Source organism: Suricata suricatta, chromosome 3 (genome assembly GCF_006229205.1).
Source record: "Suricata suricatta isolate VVHF042 chromosome 3, meerkat_22Aug2017_6uvM2_HiC, whole genome shotgun sequence".
NCBI lineage: Eukaryota > Metazoa > Chordata > Mammalia > Carnivora > Herpestidae > Suricata > Suricata suricatta.
In genome coordinates this window covers 83,214,510-83,238,991 of record NC_043702.1, presented here as the reverse complement: position 1 = coordinate 83,238,991, position 24,482 = coordinate 83,214,510, and the positions used below count along the sequence as shown (strand labels likewise).

At 40.3% G+C, this 24,482-nt stretch overlaps 1 protein-coding gene across 6 annotated transcripts in view; it reads left to right on the top strand.

The window, feature by feature from the left end:
• The window catches only part of ARHGAP15 (Rho GTPase activating protein 15), a 599,315-nt gene that overhangs the window by 536,707 nt on the left and 38,126 nt on the right, over window positions 1-24,482 (top strand). For 3 of the 6 annotated variants that reach the window (XM_029934637.1, XM_029934641.1, XM_029934642.1), the window contains one exon: window positions 427-532. In XM_029934637.1, coding sequence (XP_029790497.1) covers window positions 427-532 — 106 coding nt within the window. Of the gene's footprint in view, window positions 1-426; window positions 533-1,262; window positions 1,367-15,905; window positions 16,209-22,940; window positions 23,006-24,482 lie in introns of those variants that run through there. The other 3 variants (XM_029934639.1, XM_029934638.1, XM_029934640.1) reach the window with 3 other exon arrangements.

The window sequence follows — 24,482 nt, the reverse complement described above, 5'->3', positions numbered from 1 at the left end:
GAAAATTCCAGAATAATCTTCCCATCTCAGAGTCCCTAATTGAATCACATTGGCAAAGTCCCTCTTGTCATAGAAGACAACATATTCACAGGTTTCAGAGATTATGGCATGGACATCTTTGGAAAGCCCTTATTCACCCTCCTGCATCTTATAACACAGTAAAGCATTTATAAAACTGATTCAATAACAGATCTTACAAAGAAGATTATGTCAAACCTACACTGCTCCTGCTTGATATTACTCTGATCTACATCAGAGCCAAAATACAAAACTTCATGAAATGACGTTGAATACATCTATTCTTTGGTTGCTGATTAAGACTTTATGTTGCTAAGTCTTAGTCCAAAGTTCTCCAAAGAAAATTCCCTCACACACCTATGAAATCTCATTTTTTCTAACCTTCATTTTTATTTATTTATTTTTCAGAAAAGCCAGACTACAACACAAGAATTGAAACTATAAAGTCTCTTGTGCAAAAACTACCCCCACCAAATCGTGACACCATGAAAATTCTATTTGGACATCTAACTAAGTAAGTTGTGAGGGGTTCTGATTGGGTCCTCATACTCTCATTTCTTATATAGCAGTATTGAATTTCAAATCTCTCAGACAAGATTTTCCAAGCGCATTTATCTCACATTTTCCTCTTAGCCAGTGTAAGTCTTCCTGCAGAAGCTGGAGAATGTAGGAAGGAGAGCTTATGAAAGGAACTTCTAAAATAATTTTTTTCTAATCTTTTCAACAAGTAGATGCTTGCTGATTAATTGTCATAATCTTACCCACAGCCTTAGGATGGAGTGTCTTTACTTCATTATCTAGTAAATTAGGAAGAGCATGAAATAATTCAGAACTGAGTGCAAAATACAGCTTCATCATGTAGCAAGTGTTATGACCACAAATAAGTCTCTTACACGGTCTGAAATTCAATTTCTTTATTTGTAAAACATTGATTCAGATTGGTAAGATGCCATCCATGTAAAAAGCTAATAGAAGAGTATTGAAGAAAAAAAGCATGTGTAAAGACCCAGGGGCCCACAGAACTTGATGTATTTGAAAAACAGAAGGCAAGCCAGGATAGTTAGAGCTTAATGAACTAGGAGGATGGTGGTAGGAGTTAAGGTCGTAACCTTTAAATCATCTGGTACCAGATCCCATTGGTTCTTCTGAGCCTCAGTGAGAGATTTGGGTTGTATTCCAAATATAATGAAAAACTGGGGCACCTGGGTGGCTGGCCCAGTTGAGCATCCAACTTTTAATTTCAGATCAGGTCATGATCCCAGGGTCATGTGATCAAGCATCGTGTTGGACTTCGTGCTGAGCTTGGAGTCTGCTTAGGATTCTCTGTCTCTCCCTCTTTCCCTTCCTCCAGCTTGCTTTCTCTCTCTCTTTCTAATAATAATAATAATAAAATAAATACAATGAAAAACCATAAGGAGTGCTAAAGTGAGGGAATATAATAAAAGATCACTCTGGCTGCCATGTGGAGAATGGATTTGTAAAATGGAAGCAAGGACACCTGTGTGGAGGCAACCATGGTTGTCCAGGCAAGAGGTAAGGATGGCTTATGTGGAGTCCTTAATGAGATATATTGGTGATGGGTCAAGTTAGATCTGCTGCTGGTCAGAATACAGATCAAAAAGGAAAGGAGAAAGCAAATGTGCCTCTTAGGATTTGTACTTGGGCACATGAAGAAAGGGTAGTACTACACAGACAGATGGGTTGAATAAGAAGAGCAGACTAGAAAGCTCCATTTTGGACGTGTTAAATTTGAAATGACTGGTCCCTTAACACCTTCTTCAGATAAGGCAGAGTGCAATACAAGTGATGAGGTTTTAGCTTTTAGCCATGTACATATAGTAATGTTGAAGCCTGAGAGAGTGTCAAATAGATTGGACTGTTTTACTTTGGTGAGATTAAATCTCCTTAATCGTCCATTTCTTGGGTTGAGTCATTCCTACACATTATTCAATTAATCCATTAACATGCACTTTAATTGTAAGTTTAATACATGTAATTGCACGCACACACAATTTAAGCAACAGTGGTGCATATAGCTTAAGAGGTAAAAAATGTCTACCAGTTACTCTTAGCCTGCTGAGCAGAAGTAACCCACATTTTTGTATAGATGCTTCCAGACCTGCATTTAAGCACATGTAAACATATGTGTAAATGGTTGTTATTGTGTTAAAGTTAATCATTTTGTACACATTGCTATGCAGTATTTTGCAACTCATGGACAGCCTTCCATTTCATTAAACAGACTTACATGGTTCTCTCTAATGATGACATTGACATAGTATTCCACAGTCTTGATAGTCCATGATTTGCTTAATCAGTTACTGCATTAGGGAACATGCTTTAATCTAATTCATCATATTAGTTTCTTTCTTATTTTACCCCAGAGGAGAACCTGTGTCAAGGTTCAGACCTTCCCTTATTACTAGGATGTCCTCTCTTATTACCTCCACATACTGCCTCTAATGGGAAACCCGTGTGGTTTAGTGAAAGGATCTCGGGTTTTAAGGAAATAGAAAAAGAGAGAGGGTCAAATCCTCATTGTATACTTTGCTCCTCTTAGGATCTCAAGCACAAAAAATCGGATTAAATAATATCGGCCATAATTTGTAGTTATGAGAATTAAATGAGATAATGCATATCAAATGCTTGGCACAAAGTAAGCATTCCTCAGACATAAATTCTTTCCCCAGAGGATCCAGGCACACCACCATGAAAAGGGTTTCTCCTAGAAAACTTCTGCTAGAAGTAAATACTGGAATGCTCATCCCGGTAACTTTAACTGGACAAAATTATAAAACAAAAGGAAAGCATATTCATACTACTGTGTACTACCTCATCTTGGAGATGTTGAAAAATATCCATGACTCAGGCTCAATTATTCCTTTTCCCCCCAACTGAATGAATAGCTATAAAAAGAAGAAATTTAGAGTCAGCTAAATCCTCCTTTGAAAAAACAAACATATCCATCCAATTAAAAATCTCAGAAGGATAAGAATCCTCCACCTTTATGCCACACTATCCCGGGAATAACAATTAATGCCTCATCATGTTTCTTATCTCTAATGTAACTTCCCAATTCTGTTAGAATTTTCAAGCAGTTCAGCAGAGATGGAAATAGATGTTTCTAACTAAGATTTAAGATCAGATTATTATATCACCTTCACAGGATTCACATTAAAAGATTTTTTAAATTATAAATGGAGAGAAAAGTGTTATTTGCTAGGTTACCAACCTTTCTTGAATGGTGTAACCATATTCCTCCCTGCACTGATTTATAAAGGGGGTTTAATTATGCACAAGAGTGTGCACATGATTATATCTTATTAATCATTTTTTGCTAAGTTTTTGATAAACAGCCAATTGTGGCATGTCATCAAAGCCTGAGAAGACTAAATAAGAAGATTGTTTAACAAGAATTTAAAAATATTCATGTTTGAAAGAATCATTAGAATGTTTTCCTTAGTCGTGATGCATTTGGTAGTTCTTCAGAAAATCTACCATCAACACTTGTATGTAGTGTTTATTTCAAATTGTTGCAAATATATATATTTTGAAGTTTGTTTAGTGAGGGTCAGGGTATGTAATGAAGTGCCAAAAATTCCATGTGACCTACATGCTCTATAGCCAATAGAATAGAGCTCCATTTTTGCACTGCACTGAATTAAACATTCCCTTGAAAGCAGAGAAACTACCAACTGAGAAAGCTTAATACGGCCCAATTGGACTACAAGGTGGGTGCCAGTTTTGTCCACAAAAGCCAGTAATTTTTTTTATTTACATTTACTTATTTTTAAGAGACAGAGTAAGACAGAGTGTGAGTGGAGGAGGGGTAGGGAGAGAAGGGGACACAGAATCTGAAGCACAGAGCCTGATGTGAGACTCGAACCCATGAACCATGAGATCATGACCTGAGCTGAAGTCAGATGCTTAACCTACTGACCCACCCAGGTGCCCCCAAAGCCAGTAATTTTAAGGGGTTGTGATTGCCTTAAACGGAAGATTAGACAATGACTGCATAAGCTGAGTAGTCTTAGAGTCCAGAGTCCTCATTCTTGATCAAACTCAAGGTCAAGTTCTATGCTTCTGCTGTGGTAACATAAGACCAGAAATTCAGAATAAGGTATCACTTCAAAATGCCATCAACCAGAAACCTTTATTAATTGCCACTTTCACAAATTGACATCACAGTCAATAAGTACTGTAAGGTCCTGTAGTACCTTCTGAATCATCACATAAATGGCAAGTTCTATCTCTATAAAATATGTGTCACGTACATTTTCCATTAGCCTGCTTCTTTGGAAAGGTATGGAGGCAAAGTGAAGATGCAGGAAGGAATGAGGAAGGCGGACCTACAAAGATAAGGTTTAGTTGCTGATGGGTAGTAGAGCCAGGCAAAGAAGTTCTATAAGCCATAGAGAGCCACTGAAACTTCACTAAGGGACAATTGCTTGAAATGCTCAATATTTATGGAAGTCGTTGGACAACAGAGTGTAGAGTAAACAAGACCGAAGGAGAAAAGAACCAGGAGGCCACCTGGGAGTTGTGGTTGGATTAGAGTGATAAACATCAAATGGAAAGAAATGGCTTAAACCTTGAGACTTTTCAAAGCAAAATTCCACACAATTTTTATTTCTCTCATTTCTTTATCCCCATATCCAGTCAGCCACGGAGAAAAGCCTGAGGTTTCAACACTGGGTGATTGTGACTGTAATAATAATAAAGAAGGCAAAAGGAGATACTGTTAAGAAGGAAGCACCCTTTTCTCTATTTTGCAAATATAGAGAAAGAGGAATATGAGGTCATTGAAAACTAATTAAACAGGATGAATCCCATTTTGTCCGGTGTATATTGGATCAAGCCTTTTATATACTGCCAGTTAGGATGTACCAACCAGCACGATGGAAGAGTCATATATGTAATATATCTCCAGAATGAAAACCTTTCAAATCTTCATCTTCTGAGCCAGTCATATTAAGTAACGGGGGACAGTTTATGCAGGCAAAATTGTTTATAGTCATATTTGTGCTGGCAGAAACTTGGAAACAACTTAAGTGTTCAGTGATAGGGGAAGGTTATATAGAACGTGATACATCGTATCAGCTTAGTGAAATGTACTTCATGGCTAATTGATTTTTTTTATTTTGGAGATCTGTTAAGTTTAAGTCAGGGACACAATATCTTATATACTCAAAGAGAGTATAACCATGTGGAAAATGTGTGCATCTGGAAAAGGCTAAAAATTTTTGTTGAAATATTAATATTTCTTTCCTGGAGTCATTAAATTATGAGAGGATTTTTTTTCCTCCATGTGTTGCTTTTTCTCACCTAACAGTGGTATAGAAGGTGACATTGAAGTTAAGAAAACAGGTGAAGATGGGTACCTGAGTGGCTCAGTTGGTTAAGCATCTGACTCAGGTTCAGGTCATGATCTCACAGTTTGTGAGTTTGAGCTCCGCGTCGGGCTGTGTGGTGACGCTCAGAGTCTAGAACCTGCTTCAGATTCTGTGTCTCCCTCTCTCTCTGCCCCTACTCCACTCATGTGCATTTTCTCTCTTTCTCTCTCTCTCTAAAAAATAAACAAACATTAAAAAGTTAGAAAAAAAAAAGAAAACAGGTGAAGAGAGCAGTCTTGAGAGTTAGGCATACCTGAATGAGGGTCTTGACTCTGCCATTTACAGAAGGTGAACTGAATAAATCACTTACCTCTAAGCTTCTATCTTCTCATCTTTAAAATGGAGATCATAAAAGAATCGATGTCACTGGTAAGCACTTAATGGATCATGTTTTAAAGAGTCCTACACAAGGGCACCTGGATGGCTCAGTCAGTTAACTGCTCGACTTTGGCTCTGGTCATGATCTCACAGTCTATGGGTTCAAGCCCCACATTGGGCTCTGTGCTAACAGGTCAGAGCCTGAAGCCTGCTTCAGATTCTGTGTCTTCCCCTCTTTCTGTCCCTCCCCTGCTCTCTCTCTCTCTCTCTCTTTTTCTCAAAAATAAATAAGCATTAAAAAAGAGTCTCACACAGTAGCTATCACTTATTATGTACCTATCACTTATCACTTATTCTAGATTAAAATGATACATCAATATGTATCATTTTTATAGTGATAGAAATAGAAGATAATTTTTAATGAAATAAATATAGGAAGAATTGTAGAAGCTGGGTTGCTTCTACAATTTCCTGGCTTCCAGAAAATTCTTTATCTCACCACAGGATCTTTTTCCAAAACCTAAATCCCTCCCTGGTCTGACTCAGCCACTTTCTCCCAGTCCTAATGAGGCTGATTTTACCTGTTTGACAAACCAAATGATACTCCACACCATGCCCATCTGGCGTGAACTGCCCAGCCAAACTCTACTCTGTCCCTGATGCTCCATCAACCTCATTCGCATCTTGCCCCATGTTCTTAGGTTGGACTGTTTTCACCATTAAGGTGGTTGCTTGCTAAGATCATCTATTCTATCTTCACTCTTAGGCAGGTATGAGCCTCTCCTGTTACAGTAGTTTCCCAAGGATGGATCTCTTGCCTTGTAGTCTTACTTATCAGAATGATTCTCACAGTGAGACTTTTCTGCCAGACAGAGCACCATACTGGCTTTATGGGAGCTGGTAAATGAGATATTTTGAAGCCAGTAGGGCCTTATCCTGTGCTTCAAACACGCTGTGTAAATAAACATTCCTAGAATCCTATAAAATATGTATCTACCTGATAGGTAGCACTGATCGTTTGAAGTTCTGGAATGCCTGATGCCATTACTATGAGTAAAGTCTTCTAGCTATTACTGAAGTCTTTTCCCACATTGTTTTTATTTCCAGGGTAAAAATAATACATGATACCTACAGAAAAACAAAAGTGTGTCTACCTACCAAGCTAAATCAAACTTGCTAGCCAGATTAGCTTTGTGGCATGAATTTTGGAAGCCAAAACAATCTCAGATTTTTGAGTAGGGAAACAACATTAATTCCCTGTAGTATACATTATTCAGAGAAACTAAAAATATCTTAGAAATGGGTGGCTCTTAGAGATAACTAATGAAATCATGTCATTCACTGATTTTCAAAAATAGCTCTGGAGGAATGTATTTGCTGCAGGTTTTAGATGCAAATAAACATTGTTATAGAAGACTTGCACTTTGTTGAATAGTTTGTAAAGAACCTAAGAAATCTTCCCTTTTGCGTTGACTCTAAGAAAATTCCCAGCTGTTCACAAAATTCCGAGGTGAAGGAATGATATGGCTGGATAGACAAATCTCATGGAGCATCCAGTTGAATGCCTCGTTGAAAGGCGAAACTGTTGAGCTGTGGCTATTTTGTGAGAGTAAATTGATATTTAAAGCTTCTCTGTGGTCTTCATGGGTGTTAAATAAAATATCCTACAAAATTATGTCAGAGGCAACTCAAGTGATGATGACCTAGAAACATAAGAGTTGTATGAGGATACGAGGGTAGGGAAAAAATTCATGCACCCTGACTTTAAAATGGCACTGTGAGCATTTCTGATAGTTTGGGGAAAACAATGAGACATGCCTAAAGAATGAACTTGAAAGCCCATGATCTCTTGCCCTTCTCTCTGGTCTTCAAGAGCAATGGCTGGTGAAGCTCTCTGCCTCCCGTCAGGCCTCCGAGTGCTCAGCTCTGGTGTGCTTTGGAGCAGGCTGTGTTTTTCTGTGCTGTCTTCTGGCACTCCACCCTTTTTCTGTACACTTTGGTTGCTCACCCAACCATAATACCTGATAGCCAACGACTTGCAGGCCATGGGTATTTTTACTGGAAAATAAGGAACCTGCACAAATTTGTTATTTTCTTTTTTCTCTCTTTTCTCTTTTCCTTTCACTTTTTTTCTTTTTCTTTTTTCCTGAGGGACAAGGGCTGCAAGTCGTTTGAAATAAGCCAGAAGCCTAATAGCTCCTTTGCTTGTGTATTTGAAATGGCACCCTAATCACTTTGAAGAGCTAATGTACTTCCTATGGGTCTGAAATTTCTCAACTGGACTCCCGTGGCAGAATTTGGCCTGGTAGTTAAGAAAATTAATTACTCTGATCGTGAGGATGAAGCAATAGTTCCCAACTCCCTGTAGTAATCATTAAAATGTCATCTACTTAGGAGACATCTTGGCACAGGATTTATAAGGTTTGTGTGCTGGGGACTAAGGTTCAATGATCCTTTCAGTGGTGGATCCTTGTTTTGGAGGAAAGTTTTGGGAGATAAGGTTTTTAAGACAGGAGTGAAATTATTACTTTAGATCTTTTAAATTAACATTTGAATGGTAACATTAGCCATTGAATAATAGGAAACAAAACAAAACTTAAAATGACTTCTGTGTATCTACCACAGTCTGCTCTGTTGGTAGGGGCAGTCCACCCAATGGGGGTGTTTTCTCATAAGAGGTGAATTTTGTAAGTTACCCCATCCTGCTTCACTGTGAATCTTGGCCTTTTAACTAATGGAAAGAACCAGGGATTTGGAATCAGAAGACATAGGCTCAAGTCCCAACCTCAGTCCTTAGAAGCTGTACAACATTAAATAAAAGCTTTTAATATCTCTAACCTCCTTTTTGGTCATATGTGAAATAGGTCAAATAAATTCATACTTACTAAAATGTTTGTCAACTGTGAAATCCTATCTTTCTATTCCTTTATATCTTAAATGAGTGCCCACTGTATTCTAGGCACTGGACTGGACCTTAGGTTGGCAAAATATGGCTCATCCTTGAGCTGCATACAGCCTGTTGCCTGTTTTTGTCAATAAAGTTTTATTGGCGCACACACACACACCCCTATATATTTATGTATTGCCAATGGCTGCTTTCACGCTACAATGGCACGAGTTAAATGGTTGTGACAAGTTGCACAAGGCCAAAACCATTTACTATCTGACCCTTTACAGAGAAAGATTGCTGACCCCCTCAACTCAATACTAGGGGAATAAATAGGACTCCTGTCTTCACTTATTCTACAGTCTCCTGGGGTAGATAAATTGGTAAACAGTTGCAATACATATGGTGCAGTGCTGCAAGACACTGTGAGAACACCAACCAGCAGCTGGAACTTAGCCTAGAGACACCAAAGAATGCCTCCCAGAGGAGATGGCACAGCTATCTTAAAGATGTCAGTTCGGCAGCCAGCAGGCCTACTACAAGCAGAGAGGGTACACCGTACAAAGACACGTGAAACTGAAGACCTGTGGTGTGGTGAAGAAATAGCCAATCCTCTGGCATGATTGGAAGATTAGGAAGCATAAAAGAAGTGGCAGAACATAAGCCCAAGATGTGGCGAACGAGACCTAAATTGTGAAGAACCTTTCATAGGCTTTCCTACAGAATTTGAAATTCATTCTGTAGACATGAGGTAAATCATGGAAGGGTCAGAAACAGGGAGATAAGATCATTCCATTTCTATTTATAAATAATATCACAGTCTTTGTGATGTAAAAGATAGTCTGTAGGAGGGCAAACCAGAGATAGTGAACCCAGTTAATAGGCTGAGGCAAGGGTTCGAGCCAGAGACCCCAAACTAAAGAAATGATGGGGGAACAGGTAACAGGGATGGATACAAGAGGCACAGAGGAGGTGGATTCAATAGGACATGCTCACCAAGTGTATGCAAGAGGTAAGGAAGGAAGGGTTTCAGGATGGCACCCAAGTTTTGAATTAGCTGAGGAATGATACCCTCAACTCACTTAAAGGAAGAGACTAAAATTAGAGGTAAGAAAGATGTTGAAAGTTTTGGGTGTGATGTGATTGGTCATTGTTTATACTTCATTAGCAAATTCCATTCAAGAATAAGCAATATCTCTTGGAATGCAGTAAAGGTCATTGGGATCTAGATAAGAATTTAAGAGTCATCAGTTTAAAGGTGGCAATGGAGACAAGGTCATGAATAATGACAAGGGACAATGTGGAGCCAGAAGGGAGCTGAGGACAGATTCCTGGGGATACCTAACATTGAAGGAGTGGTCAGAGGAAGAAACTGGGGAAAGGGTTTGAAAATGGCATGCCTGGTGATAGAAAACTTGGCAAGCACAGAGGTATATTTTGTGGCTGAAACTGTTACTCCTACATAGGAGGGCTAGTAAATTCTTGTGGTAACAGGACATTGGGCAGAACTTCTGGTAATGACTAGCTATTGTTCTAATCTTTATTCTCTGGTTCCCAAGAAATCACAGGAATATATATCTATATCTATATCTATATCTATATCTATATCTATATCTATATATATATACACACATATATATAATAGCATAGCAGGAAAACAATGTTATTCTATAGTATAATCAGGTCCTGAAAATATTGGTGAAGTTGGAAATTGTAAAGAACTGAACTCTGCCGTTAGTTCATAGGCTCCAGGAATTTGTGTCACTTTGATTCCTGCTATAGCCTCAGAGCGCTTAGTACACAGTCCCACACTTCATATATACTCAGTCCTTTTGGTTGAATAAATGGAATCACATGACTTCACTGAGTGAGAAAATAATAATTGAACAGCCAGTAATGGTTCCAGTCAAGACCAACAGGAAACTTGGAACCTCAATGCGGTTCAAACTACAACCAGAGAATATTCTGTTTTGAGGACATTAGTTAGTAATCTGTTCCTCTCAAGTTTCTCTCTCCTCACCTGATATTTATCTTTTCATCATAATGAAGAGAAAAACAGCTTTAAATTGCAAAAGAAGCAATCTTAATATTAAGACTGCATGTCAAGAGGCCTGAGTACGATGAATGAGTAGTAAAAGAGGCTTCCCCTACTGAGGGAGCCTTGGACAGGGACTCTGTGTCCACGTGTCAGTCCTGGAGACTGCTAGATCAATCACTGTCCTCCTGGGGGAGAGGCCAGTGCTTCTGATTTCTTAATTTTCTGGGATTTGTAACAGATCTTGGAATATAAAAACTCCATTTCACAGCTTCTGTCATTATTCCCACTGCTAAACTAATGGCTATCACGCCTGTCACTTCTCAATGCCATCACCCCATCCACTGTTGGTCCCAGATCCAATACGGACTTCCTAACCACTTTGAATTACTTAGCATTAGGTGAAACAAACAAACAAAAATGATCTTGATTACAAAAGCTCGCCCTCTGTTATTAAGTATATAACAATTTGATTCCCCTGTTTAAGGGAGCAAAGACACAGCAAACTTCAAAGTAAAAGGGGGAAAAAAATCAACCAGACCTCAAGTCACCTGATTTCCAGTCCACTAGACCACACTCTGCCTTCTTGCCAATACCAATACTCGATTATGTTTCCAGGGAAGAAGGAATGGTAAAACAAAAAGTGAGAAAGACCAGCCAACTCTGATAGAGGAACAGGCCTAACACTCCAACCACCCGCCCTTCTTTAACTGAGCACCAGCCACCCCAGCTCTTTAAATAAAATTACCTAATTAGTAAATTGACATATTTATATAGGGGCTTTTCTGGGTATCTGTTCTCTCTCTCCCCCCATCTCTCCCTCCCTCTGCCTTTTCTCTCTCCCTCCCTCCCTCTAACGCATTGCTTTCCACCCAAAAAGCACCATGAAAAGTTTTATTTCTGGGATTCTTTCTAAAAACAAGTTCCAAATCCACATTCATTAATGCCTTGTGTGTGTGTGTGTGCGCGTCTGTGTGTGCGTGCAAATGTGTGTGTGTGCACATTTAGAGAAAAGCATGTTTTATAAAAAGGCAGTGATGGTTCTGCCTTTTGCCACTTCTTTCTCCTCTTTAAATGGAAAGCACTGAACCCAGATGCCCAACCACGGAAGATATTCTTCCAGAAGCAGCATCTGGCTTGCTGGCAAGCCCTTCAGGCGAGTTGTTTGGGGAGCTTTGCAGTTGTCTCTCGGTCTGTCACGTGTAGCAGATACCGTGGCCTCTCTGGCTGGCGTGTCCGGGTGGCTGCCAATTCCTTTCAGTTCACCTTTAATTCTGAGAACTAGTTTCCTCATTTTCATTTCTTACTGGACTTATTTTTCTCCCTACTGCCCATAAGAATTCTAGGACAAGAGAGGATGTCTCAGTCGGTTAAGCATCCGACTTCGGCTCAGGGTATGATCTCACGTCTCATGGGTTCGAGCCCTGCATCGGGCTCTGTCCTAACAGCTCAGAGCCTGGAGCCTGCTTCCAATTCTCTGTCTTCCTCTCTCTCTGTCCCTCCCCGGCTCACTCTCTGGCTCTTTCTGTCTCTCAAAAATAATAAATAAACATTAAAAATTTAAAAAAAGAATTCTCAGGCAAGATTGTTTTCTTGTTGCTGTCTGCCTGTCAACTTCCTTTGCCGGCCTCTGTCTTTTGAACCCGAGTGAAATCCTCAGCCACTTAGTCCTACATTAAAATAGGTTACTTTGAATAATATTTCTTAGCCATTTCTTGTCAGCGCATAGCTCCTTGTAACTGTGGGGTTGTTCCCTGAAAAGAAAAGCAAACATTCCATCGGAGTAATTTATTCTGGTCTGTACACAAGACATGAAAGTATTCTTGACATTTGTGTATTATTTAGTTAAGTCATATTGGCTCCCCACATCCTTGTCACACCACGAACAAAAGAGCATCACAGGACTGGAAAAGATGAGGCAACCCGGCAGCATTTACAAATAGCACCTGCTTCCGGATACTAAATTTTTTAAAATAGCTTCATTTTTTTTACCTGTTAATATGTATGTATATATTTTTTTACTTGTGAAGAATTCTGCGGGGTTTTTTATGGATAATTGTTGAGAACACAGAGTCCGATGGGCAGCCCACGCACGAGGAAGCGGTGACAAGGTGCTGACAAGGCCGGCAGCAGTACCCAGAATGCAGAGGAGAAAGCAGAAATTAGAGCTGCAGGGTGACATCCAGGAATAGTTAACACAGGATAGCTGTACATTCCCATGTTCTAGGGGGTTTTTTTCCTCATGCAAGAAAAAGTGCAGATTACATATGAGATTTCTGATCTCAAGACTGTATTGTCTGGGCTGAGGAAAGAGTGGTCTTAGCAGTGGACAGGAAAAAATCTCAGCCATTAATAATAATTGGTCTGTGGCCAGTGGCAGACCTGACACACACTTGACTTTGAAGAGAGATACAACGGAAATCATGTGCTTCACTGAAATGAGAGCGTCTGGGGAACAAGAACATGAATTGAGGGGCTGTTTGGATCAGGACATTGGGAAAATCATCTACGTGACAGTACAGCTCAAATTTAAGATTCGAATTCTTAAGTCTGTTTTATCTCTGCCTCAGTGACATTTTTCGGTCTGTAGTTTTTCCTCAGGTTAATTTGTTAATGTGTACAAAGGAAGTGGAAAATACATGCAGAATTCAGAAACTTTATACCAAATGTTGCCCTTTGTGTAGAGATTACTGTATCTCGCTACCAGTAATTTCTTCTCTTCTGTATCATATTCACATGCTTTTTAGCAAGGCTATTTTCTCTTACATTTTTCCCCTTTCTTTTTTCTGCCTTTTCTCCCTACGTCATCATCGTCCTCCCTCTGAGAACTCTCCTCACCCTCAGGCACCGCTGCCTACATCAATCTCCCATTTGTTCAGGACACAAATACACATCGAGTGACTATCATGATAGACGCCGAGCTGGAAATGAAGACAGTTTTATTAGGCGAACAATCAGCCCCGAAGAGAGGGGGGGCGCTGATTCGGCTGTGAGGTCTCACTTCTGGTCTGTGAAGTCCACTCCCCTCGGCGGACTCTCACTCCCAACTTTCTGGCGCCAGCCCCTCCTCTTCTCAAGAGATCTGCAAACCAGCCTCTCTTTACAGGCATTCGGTTAGTCTATTAATTGAGGAGACCTCCGTTTTCGGTCTCATTTTCAAAGATACAGGTAGAACACCTTGGGAAAGAGCCACAGCAAGTGGTAGGCAAGACATAGGTGCTGGCACTTTGTCACTAAAAACGCTTACTTTTCCCCGCTGTCCATGAACTATCAACATATACCTCTTAATAAATATTTTTCCCTTCATCAGTTTTGTTCACTCATTCATTCATGTCGCTCATTAATCAATTCCACTATTTCCCATAGTGTTTAGGATGTGAAAAGATAAAAGAAATTACCTCTGCTCTACAGGAATTTTTATCTAATTAATTTGTGTTTCTGTGCTTGGACATCAAAACAAATTTTCTCACATAGTGAGAAGATATGCAAAGTGATGTTTTACCTAAATCTGATTGTTTTCCCCATTTGAACACTTTTTTTTTTTTGCCATTGTTTCACACCCCAGAAAAATTCTACTCTTGAAAACAGCTCTTCTCCAACTAGAGCACAACTCTGGCCTCTTGGCTTTCTGCTCACCCATCTTTTCCCACTTCTTTTTCACTTCCAGCTGCCATTCCAGGGTCATAAGTGCCTACACCGTACTGACCTTTAAATCATCAGAAGGGGATTCCATTCATGCTCACAGGGCCACGTTTAGGGATGGAGATCCTCCAGAGAGACAGTGAGGCATTTTATGGGTGCTTTCCATACCCCACTGTAGTTTTCTAACCATCAAGAAAGGGGAAATAAAGTGCATGCCCTGTTCTCTCTGGTCTCATTCTCCATTCATATCACACTGAAAATAACCAATTCCTAGAGTGCCAAGCTCTTAAAGTCATTCATACTTCCCTGGTGATGACAGGAATTTATCCTTCATCTTGGCAGAGGAAGGCCTATTTTACTCACCCCTCATCACATTCTTGCTATTCTCTGCCTGAGTTTCCCCTCCAACACCCTATAATAGGCTAGGTAGGCCTAGAAGCAAGTGGCTACATAGGGAAATGAAAGAAATGTTCCATGTCACATTCTAGTTATTTCTGATCCCAAAGTACTTTAATCCAAGAAATGGTAATATGGAAGCAAAGAGGCATGCAGTTGTGCATGAGACCCTGGGAGGTGGAGATGGCGGGGGCGGGGAGGAGATGGCCAGAGATGTTTTGTTCATCACGAACGCAGCCACCTGAAAAACACCAGCTAATTAGCAGTCTGTAGCCACACAACACAGCAGTTTAGTACAAGAAGTGAACAATACTTTACCTAATTGAAACTACAGTGCAGACTTAGGTAGACTGCCTGCAATTACACAGATTGGAAGTCAGCCAGGACACTGAGGTTAACAATCCCTTCTCTCACAAAAAGCACCACGGGAACTCTAATGACCACAAGTGGCAAGGGCCGTTATCCTGCAGCCCATCCAAAAGGCCTCAACTCTCACAGCCCAGATTCCATCAGAAGTGCTTTATGGTGTCAACTAATTGGCTGGGGAAAAGGGTGCCCTCTATGGGCACAGTTGCAATTTTCCCAGGAAACTCGCGTTCAGGTGCTAGTGTGGAGGGGGCTTCAAAAGAGAGGGGACATTTGGGTGCATCACGTGGTGGACAGTAGGCCGCTGTGAAGACCCCTCAGCCTCCTAGTCCAGTGGCCAGCACTACTGTGGCCTAAGCATTCCAGAAAGTTCTAGGCCAGGATTTCTTAAACTGAAACTTAAACTTAAACACCTCAGGTCACCTGGAGATCTTGTTTAAAATGTAGATTCTGATTCTGGGGTTCTGGGACAGAACCTGAGATTCTGCATTAGAACAAGCTTCCAGATGTTGCTGGTCTAGGAACCACACTTTCTGAAGGCAGTTCTTGCAGGGAAGAAGGAAGACTTCTTCCCAAACCAAGAGAGCAGAGGCTAGGCAAAGAGAAAGAGGACTTTAAAATGAGTTTAACACCCTGAATAATCCAGTTCACTTTCCTTGGTCGTAGGAACTAAAGATCAGAAACATAGAGAGTCCAAAATAGTAAATAATCCAATCCACTCCTAAAATCTTCTCATACACTGGCTTTTACTCTTGGGAGACAACAGGAAGCACAGCTTTCGGTTCCTGAACACGTTTCGTGAGTGAGACACCTACTCTGACAGTGATAGGATTTTCCCCTCACTGGTTAGTGCCGTTGCAGGGACGCACCAGCCAGCAGCAGCCCGTGATGACCTCCAAGAACCAAAACTGTCTTTCAAGATGAATCAACAGAAGACAAGATAGCAGAATGCAGACCTTCAAAGCTTGACCAATGGACAGTGAAGGGAGTGATAATCTTCCTTCAAAGCTTTGTAAAATAGAATCAGAGTTGCTGAAAACCATCAAAGAATGGGGCATTTTTAAGCTTATATTATGCAAACTTAATTTCTTGCTGCTTGCTACAGAGGTTTTCCTGCTGAAGCCGGCATGTACCATTAAAGGTTTAATTGTTAGTCGGACTAATGATTGTATTCTTTATCTAGTTACTTCCTAAGTGCTTCTTATACGAATATCTACATATTTTGTGACTTCTTGATGATAGAATTCACTTTAGATGTATGAAAAGAAACACACGCACACACGCGCTCACATGCACACACTTAAAAAGCAAGGCCCAATTAATCCCTGGTGAAAGGTGCATGAGTTCCTACATTTAGACATGCTGTAAACGTGCTGTAAACTAGATAAGGCTGGGGTTTAAATATACATTTATCCTAATATGCAGCTCATCAGTATAGCTGCAAAAATGCCATTACTTGCCAAAGATGCATAAATTTAGGATATCATTCAAAATATATCATTTGAAATGCTCAGCTGTCTACAGCCAGCATGGTAAAGTACATCTACAAAAAAGGAGAAGAATGTAAGCACCCATCAAGGAATCATCCGGAGGTATGCAGTGTCTACACTTTGCTCCACACCATACTGGGGAGATGTGGGAAAATAAAAGAAGTATAAAATAAGAAGTATAAAGTTCTAACAGGGAACAAAGCATGTAAGAAGAGAAAGTAGAGAATAATTAACTGTTAAACACTAGGCACCGAGAGAAATAGACTAAAAGAGTTGAGAAGTCTCCAGTGAAAAGTGGGCATTGAGTTAGGCTTTAAGGAACAGGTGGAATTTCGGAAGCACTGGAATGTTCCATGGGTCAACTCGCGAAAGGCCTAAGGAAGCCCGGGTGTGGCTTTGAGTAGCCTGTGCTATTACCAGGAACAAAGGAGGACACCCAAGAGTAGGGAGGAGTCAGATTGTGGGTGGTGACTGTAGAAAAGTTGGAATTTCATGTCTCAGGTTCTATTGGGAACCTAGGCAGATTATTGAGCAGGTAAAGAACTTTTGTTTTTAAGTGTCTCAATGTATTAAGCAGTCATATTGCAATGGATTTGGGGATGGAAGGGCTGAAGAAGGGGGCTAGAGCAAAGCTGGCTAAACTGAGTCATTATTTTGCCATGACCAGAGAGCAATTATTCTCTGTCTTGACTGTGGAGCTCTGTGAGAAGACAGTTTTTCCTAGACAGACTTTTAAGGAAGTCAAAAGTACTTGCTGATAGGTTTGATATGATGGATTAATGACTGGAAAGAATTGAAGTCAATGCCAAGGTGTCCAATTAGTAGACTGAAGGGAATGGAGATGTCACTGGTGGAAACTAGGTCAACGTTGGTGGAGCACCAACTAGGTGCCAGGCACTATTCTAGGAACTGACAATACATCAGTAAACTTAACAGAAAGTACCTTTGATCACATAGAGTTTATGCAATACATATAATATAAAATAAATAAGACAAGCATAATAAATAAGGAAACACTACACATAGAAAGTGGTGGCTGCTAAGGGACTCGAGAAAGTGGGGCAGAGGAAGAGGATCAAGAGTTGTGACAGGGGTTTGCAGTAAGAATTAAGGTCCCTTAGAAAAAAGGCGATATTTGAGAAAGGATGAGTTAGTGAGGTAGATACTTGGAGTCAAAGCATTCCAGTCAGAAAGCACGCCTAACATTTGATGTCTTTCAGGAGCCAGGAGAAGGAGGGGAGAGGAGAAGGGAGTCACATCATTGACAAGGCCCTTATGAAAAATTGGTCTTTTGCTCCAAGTGAAAAGAAAGGGACAGCCAGTTGTAGACTTGGGAGCAGGATGAAGTGACTTTTGTTTTAAAAGAATTAGGAGGGGGCGCCTGGGTGGCTCAGTCTGTTAAGTGTCCTACTTCGGCTAAGGTCATGATCTCACAGTTCATGGGTTCGAGCCCTGCATTGGGCTCTGTGCTGGCAGCTCAGAGCCTGAAGCCTGCTTCCAATTCTGTGTGTCCCTCTCTCTCTGCCCCTCCCCTGCTCATGCTCTGTCTCTCTCTATCGAAAATAAATTAAAATGTTTAAAAAAATTAAAAAAAAAAGAATCAGGTGCCTGGCTGACTGAGTGAACAGAGCATGCAACTCTTGATCTCAGGGTTGTAAATTCAAGCCCAGGTAAGGTGTAGAGATTACTTAAAAAAAAAAAAAAAGAAAGAAACAATAAAATCTTTAAAAGAATCGGTATGCTGGGGTGCCTGGGTGGCTCAGTCACTTAAGAATCCAATTTCAGCTCAGGTCATGATTCATTCACTCACAATCTGTGAGTTCAAGCCCCGCATCAGGCTCCGTGCTAACAGCTCAAAGTCTAAAACCTGCTACAGATTTGGTCTCCCTCTCTCTCTGCGCTCCCCAGCTCATGCTCTGTCTCTCTCTGTCCCTGAAAAAAAATGAATAAACCTTAAAAAAATTTTTTTAAATTGGTATGCTGAGAATACGTCCTAAGACAATTGGAAAACTATTTAATTACTCAGTTATCAATCAAACTTTGTGGGGGGAAGTGCTTCAGGCATTTGCCTCTGATGGGTTGAGAGAATCTGAAGAACTGAATTCCAGCCCAGCTTGGGTGTGAGCTTCTTGAATAACTTGAGGCCTGTCACTTCACTTCTCTGCCATTGTTTAGTCATCTTCAGCATGGGAATAAGGCTTAGCTTTATCTGCTTTGTAGTGTGTGTGTGTGTGTGTGTGTGTGTGTGTGTGTGTGTGTGTTGAATGAGATATACAAAATGAAAGCCAACCCTCTATACTATTTCAGAGTTTAGCAGGTTTGGAAATCCAAGCAGAGTGTCCAGCCCAGATCCTTGATCTTGCACTAGATCCCAAGAGAGAGAGTAGAAAGAGCACTGGATTCAGAACCAGAAAACCTAAGTTTTTGTCCTGAGTTGAAGATATTTCTCATAATAGTGTCACCTGGATAACACAGCTTCTCAGAGTATCTGTTTCCTCTTCTGTGTTGAAGGAGGCAATCATACCTATACCTCAAAGGACTTCATTCAGAGTTACCCGTAAAAAAACTCGTTATAAACAGTACAACACATAAGACATCAAGTCACCCCTCTTTCAAGCATAGACAGCTTTATGTAGTCAATCCTTTCTTCATTCTTGCATAACTTTAATTCTTTGAGGGCAGGAATCATTTCTTCTTGGGCTTGGTAACTAGCATAGGCTAGCGCAACAGCAGGTATTTAACAAATCATTTTAGCAGGTGGGTGAGTAAAGTCATAATATTAAAGGAGATGCAGATTTGGGAATCACCTTTTTAGGGTTGTTAAGACTCCAAATCATGGTAGTGGGTGCCCTCACCAAAAGAGTTTAAAGCCTAAAGACAGAATATGGTAGTAAACACCACTTTAGACATAAACACAGGAAGAATCACTAACCATGAAAGGGAACAAAGTAGAAAGTAAACAGATAACTCAGAATGATCTACCCCACACCGGTCAGAGTGGCTAAAATGAATATATCGGGAAATTACAGAGGCTGGTGAGGATGTAGAGAAACAGAAACCCTCTTGCACTGTTGGTGGGATGTAAACTGGTGCAGCTGCTCTGGAAAATGGTGTGGAGGCTCCTCAAAAAATTAAAAATAGAACTCCCTCATGACCCAGCAATAGCAGAACAAAGAATTTACCCAAGGGATACAGGAGTGCTGATTCATACGGGCACATGTACCCCAATGCTTATAGCAGTGCTATCAACAATAGCCAAATTATGGAAAGAGACCAAATGTCAACTGATGAATGGATAAAGAAGGCTGCTTTATATATACAATGGAATACTACTTGGCAATGAGAAAGAATGAACTCATGCTGTTTGCAGCAATGTGGATGGAACTGGAGGGTATTATGCTGAGTGACATAAGTCAGTCAGAGAAGGACAGATATCATGTTTCTTCACTCACATATGTGAATGTTGAGAAACTTAACAGAAGACCATGGGGGAAGGGAAGGGAAAAAAATGTTACAAACAGAGAGGGAGGGAGGCAAACCACAAGAGACTCTTAAATACAGAGAACAAACCGAGGGCAGATGGGGAGAGGGGAAAATGGGTGATGGGCGTTGAGGAGGGCACCTGTTAGGATGAGCACTGGATAGTGTATGTAAGCCAATTTGACAACAAATTACATTTTAAGAAAAGAATAATCACTTGTATAAAACTCCAGAGATTATGATAAAATACTATAACTCAACAAATAACTTCTGCCACAAAAGGATCCATTAGCTGTCATTCTACCAGCCAGAAATCTCTAATAGCCACCCATTTATCTCATAACCACACTCCAGCACAGAGACATCTCAAGTTCTAATGAGAGCTTCAAGACTCAGAAGTTCCTTGTGAGCTATCAAAGGATGAGGACGTGGTGTCCATTGTAATTTTAATATTAATTGTGTTGTTTGATTATTGCTAATCCACAGAGGATAATGTAATGTAAGTGGTTTTCACCAGAACATTTGTTTAATCGGAACCTTGGACTTGCTGGGCTTCCTGAGTAAAAGAAGTGTACTCGGAATGAAGGAAAATGGCACACAAAACAGTTTTCCCAGTCTGTAAGTACAGACTTACCAGGCCATCTTGCAACACACCTGGCCAATGATCTTCCTCTCCTCTCCAGAGCTCACTGTACTGTTCCCTTGTAACTGACATTTTGGAATTCACCTGGAAACATCACCATGTCAAGATGAAACTTGGCCTGTGGAGGAGACACCAAATTCAAAGCCAATCTGGAGGAAATTGATGCACTCAGTACTTTTTTATTCATTTTGATCTTAATATTTATTTTAATCATTATCACAATTTGAGGATTGTAACTCAGTCCTGGGAAAACTGGCCTCTAGGCAATAAAGAGTTAAGACCAGAAAGTTCACTCCCTGTGCCCTTATTTTAATCCCTCCTTCCCTGCAGTACCACAAAATGAATAATGCCTTAGACATAGTTTTTGCAATTCTAATATTTGAACAGTAAAAGATACCTTAAGACCTTCATCAAGATTTTTTAAGGCCTCATTTAATGTCAGTGTCAAAGTTCTGTGAGGAATAATTAATATAACAAAACAAGGTCTATGTGCCCATCGATTGCCAGGGGATTTATGCAGGTAACTCATTAATGCTGCAGGGCCTTCTGCATGTAAATCCCAGAGTCTCGATAGGGAAATGGGACCCAATGATTTTTCCCCCTATAAAAAACACAAACAATGACAAGTATAAAAGCAGATAACCTGAATATCTATACAAACGGCTGTATGGCTTGTAAAAGTTTTCCATTTACATCCTGTCACCTCTTCTTTTCACATGTATAAAAGATGGGACAATTATTTCAACAAACCTACCCGTATAAATCAACGCAGTTCTGCTGTGGGAAGACTGGGTGTTTAAGGCATTTAATATTTCAGCATTGCCAGATTATCACCCGGATCCATTTCGTTTTGTGGTCAAGTGCATGATTAGCACTGTGACAGGATATTGGCCATTTTCATATGAAGATCTGCAAATCCTAGTAAACAAATACCAGTTGGAAAAATTAAGAACAAGTCTGTGGACTGGAATGCACCCTACTTGTAATGGGAACAAAAAGCTGGCAATCAAATCTAAAGAAAAAGCTAAATCACAGCAGAATGACCTACTTTAAGGCATTTGCCAAAGAGGCAGTGTTTTCAGACAGCCCTTCTGAAGTAGCGTCTTTCTGTCTATGCCATCTGCAGATTTATTATTGCCTGAAAAAAACAACCAAAAAAAAAAAAGCTCTATTTGAATGATACTAAGAGCCTGGTCTATAGGAACGATTCCAGTATTGTGGGCACCACACCCACACCTACTGATGTGGTCCAAGGTTTTGCTTTAGAGGCACCTAATTAAGAAACCCTGACTCATTTACATGGAGACGTTTGATCTAAATTACACTCCAAACCGCACCAAATTGGGAGCATCTGTGAATGTGAAATGTTTGTTCCCTGTGACGGCTAGAACAGGGCCAGCTCTGGACGGCACATGTTCAAGTGACGAAAAATATTTCACATGTAACGTACTTCTGAGACCCACTTTTCCACTAATAATTCATAGTGATCCTAACCAGTATCTGTACTTCCACAATTATTTCAGGCTGTGAAAAATTATGTCACTTTTTTTTTTTTTTTTTGCTACAGCTAGGAGAGGTAGAAGACCACCTACTTTGTTGTCATTGATAAAAGGCCTTCTTCCATGCAGCCAATAGCAAAGAGGCAAAGCTGCGTGGTGCAGGGGCTGGTCATTTTATATATATCTCTTAATTTGGGACCCAGAAATGCAGAGCAATAATCTAGAGAGATAAGTCACCAGAATGGCCACTCTCATCATTGCCTTGATTCTTTGGGTCTCCCACTTGCCTTGCTGGTTTGTAGCATAACTTCGCTTTCCAACTCCTTCAAGGCTGTATTAGTGTCCAGAACGCACTGCCCATGAACGTGACGAGATTGACAAATTAAAATTCACATTATCTTCAATTAGAGGGTATTCCATCTCATTTCCATCAGGTAAAATGTCTAAGATGGTATAATTAAAAAAAAAAAAAGTCTGCCATTGGATGCTATGAACAGCACTCAGCACATAATCTTCATGAAAGACTGCTTTATTTCCAGTACAAAAAAAACCCAGTGTTTTATAGATAAAGCCAACCCTGCATGCGGACACCTGATGGCCACTTTACCTTATTAGGCTATATATCACCTTTATTTCAGCACGAGTCCAAGGAACAAGAAAAAAACTTTAGAAAACAATCCCAGACTTTTTTTTGTTTGTTTGTTTAAGAAGGACATTAACACATTGATCTTTGCAGAAGCTAGAATAAGATTTGAATATGTTAATATTTTCAGCAGCAGATCGCAGGGAGCCCCGTTAATAACTTATGCATGGATACAGAGATAGACTTCAGACAGAGGTAAGGCTTTCAGCTCCCGTGTTGGTAATACTTAGAGGGATCGAATGAAAGGGGCTGTTCTCCCTGGATCTTTGTTGTGGGCATGCGTCGTGACAGTGTGGAGCCAGAGTTCTTCTGGTCGTCTATGCAGCCTGGATTCAATAAACTGTTATATATGCATATTATGACAATGTGGTCAAGGAAACCAGATTTTTTTACTTCTACCTTCAAGTGCCTATGTAGCCCAAATCTGGTGCTTATTTTTCTTGTCCCCTGTTCAATATGTTAACATATTCATAATTTAATACAGGTTATGTTCCTTTTGTAATTAAAGTTGTGGACTTGGTTGGAACAGCATTCAGACTATACAGTATGAAAAGTATCTTTTTCTATATTGTGCTGTATGGTTCAGGGTGAATCCTAAATCTGGATGATCCCAGACTATATGAGCTTGATAGGGTTGCTATAACAAAATCTCACAGACTGGATGACTTAACAACAGAAATTTATTTTCTCACACTTCTGGAGTCTAAAAGTCCACGAGCACAGTGTCAGCAGATCGGTTTCTCCTGAGACCTCTCTTCTCGGTCTGCACATGGCTGTCTTCTCACTGTGTCCTCACACGGTCTTTCCTCTGTGAGCACGCAGTCCTGGTGTTTTTTGTTCCAATTTCTTCTTCTTATAAAGACATCAGTCATATTGGATAAGGGCCCATCCTAACGGTCTCATTTTAACTTAATCACCAAAGACCTTACCTCCAAATAGAGTCACACTCTGAGGTACTGGGGGTTAGGATTTCAACAGATGACTTTGAGGGTCAAGGGCACATCGCACAGCCCCTAACAGAGACCAAGGATATTTTTGTATCCATGCTGCTGACATGTCCCATGCCAAATGTGTTTTTATTTGAGACCAAAACTGAAAGTTAATATTTTTAAATCTGTGGATTTTTCCTGCATGACTGTCAGTCACTTTCTCCATCCATAAGAAACCAAGATGACTGTCTAAGGTTCAGGGGACCAAGCAGCAACATGACTCCTCTCATACCTTCTTGCTAGAAGTTACTGCATACAGTAAGTGTTACCACAGCGCTGGCTGGAGCTCCACCCCGCCTTCAGGGACCCCTGGTCTAGAGGAATAAGTGCCTCACTCTCCATTACTGCCGCCCTCCATTAGGAGCAGATAATGCGCGAGATATCACTTTCACAATAAAACAGTGCACTTACACCACACCTTTCAACTCAGCATTTCCAAATGCTTTAAAAATCATTATTATTTTTATTATTTATTTGTGGAATCCCAGCAGTCTACTCAGCACTGGGAAGTACAGTCAAAGCCACAGAGCTACGGTCTCAGTTTTGCAGGTTAAATGATGCTTAAGTCCCCCCTTGATGTGCCAGTAAAAAGAATCTGAAGGTGGACGTCTGTGTGTGCATGCTTACTTTGAAAAAAGGGGAAAAGAAACTGAGTTACCCGGCCTCTTGACCATCAGAAGAAA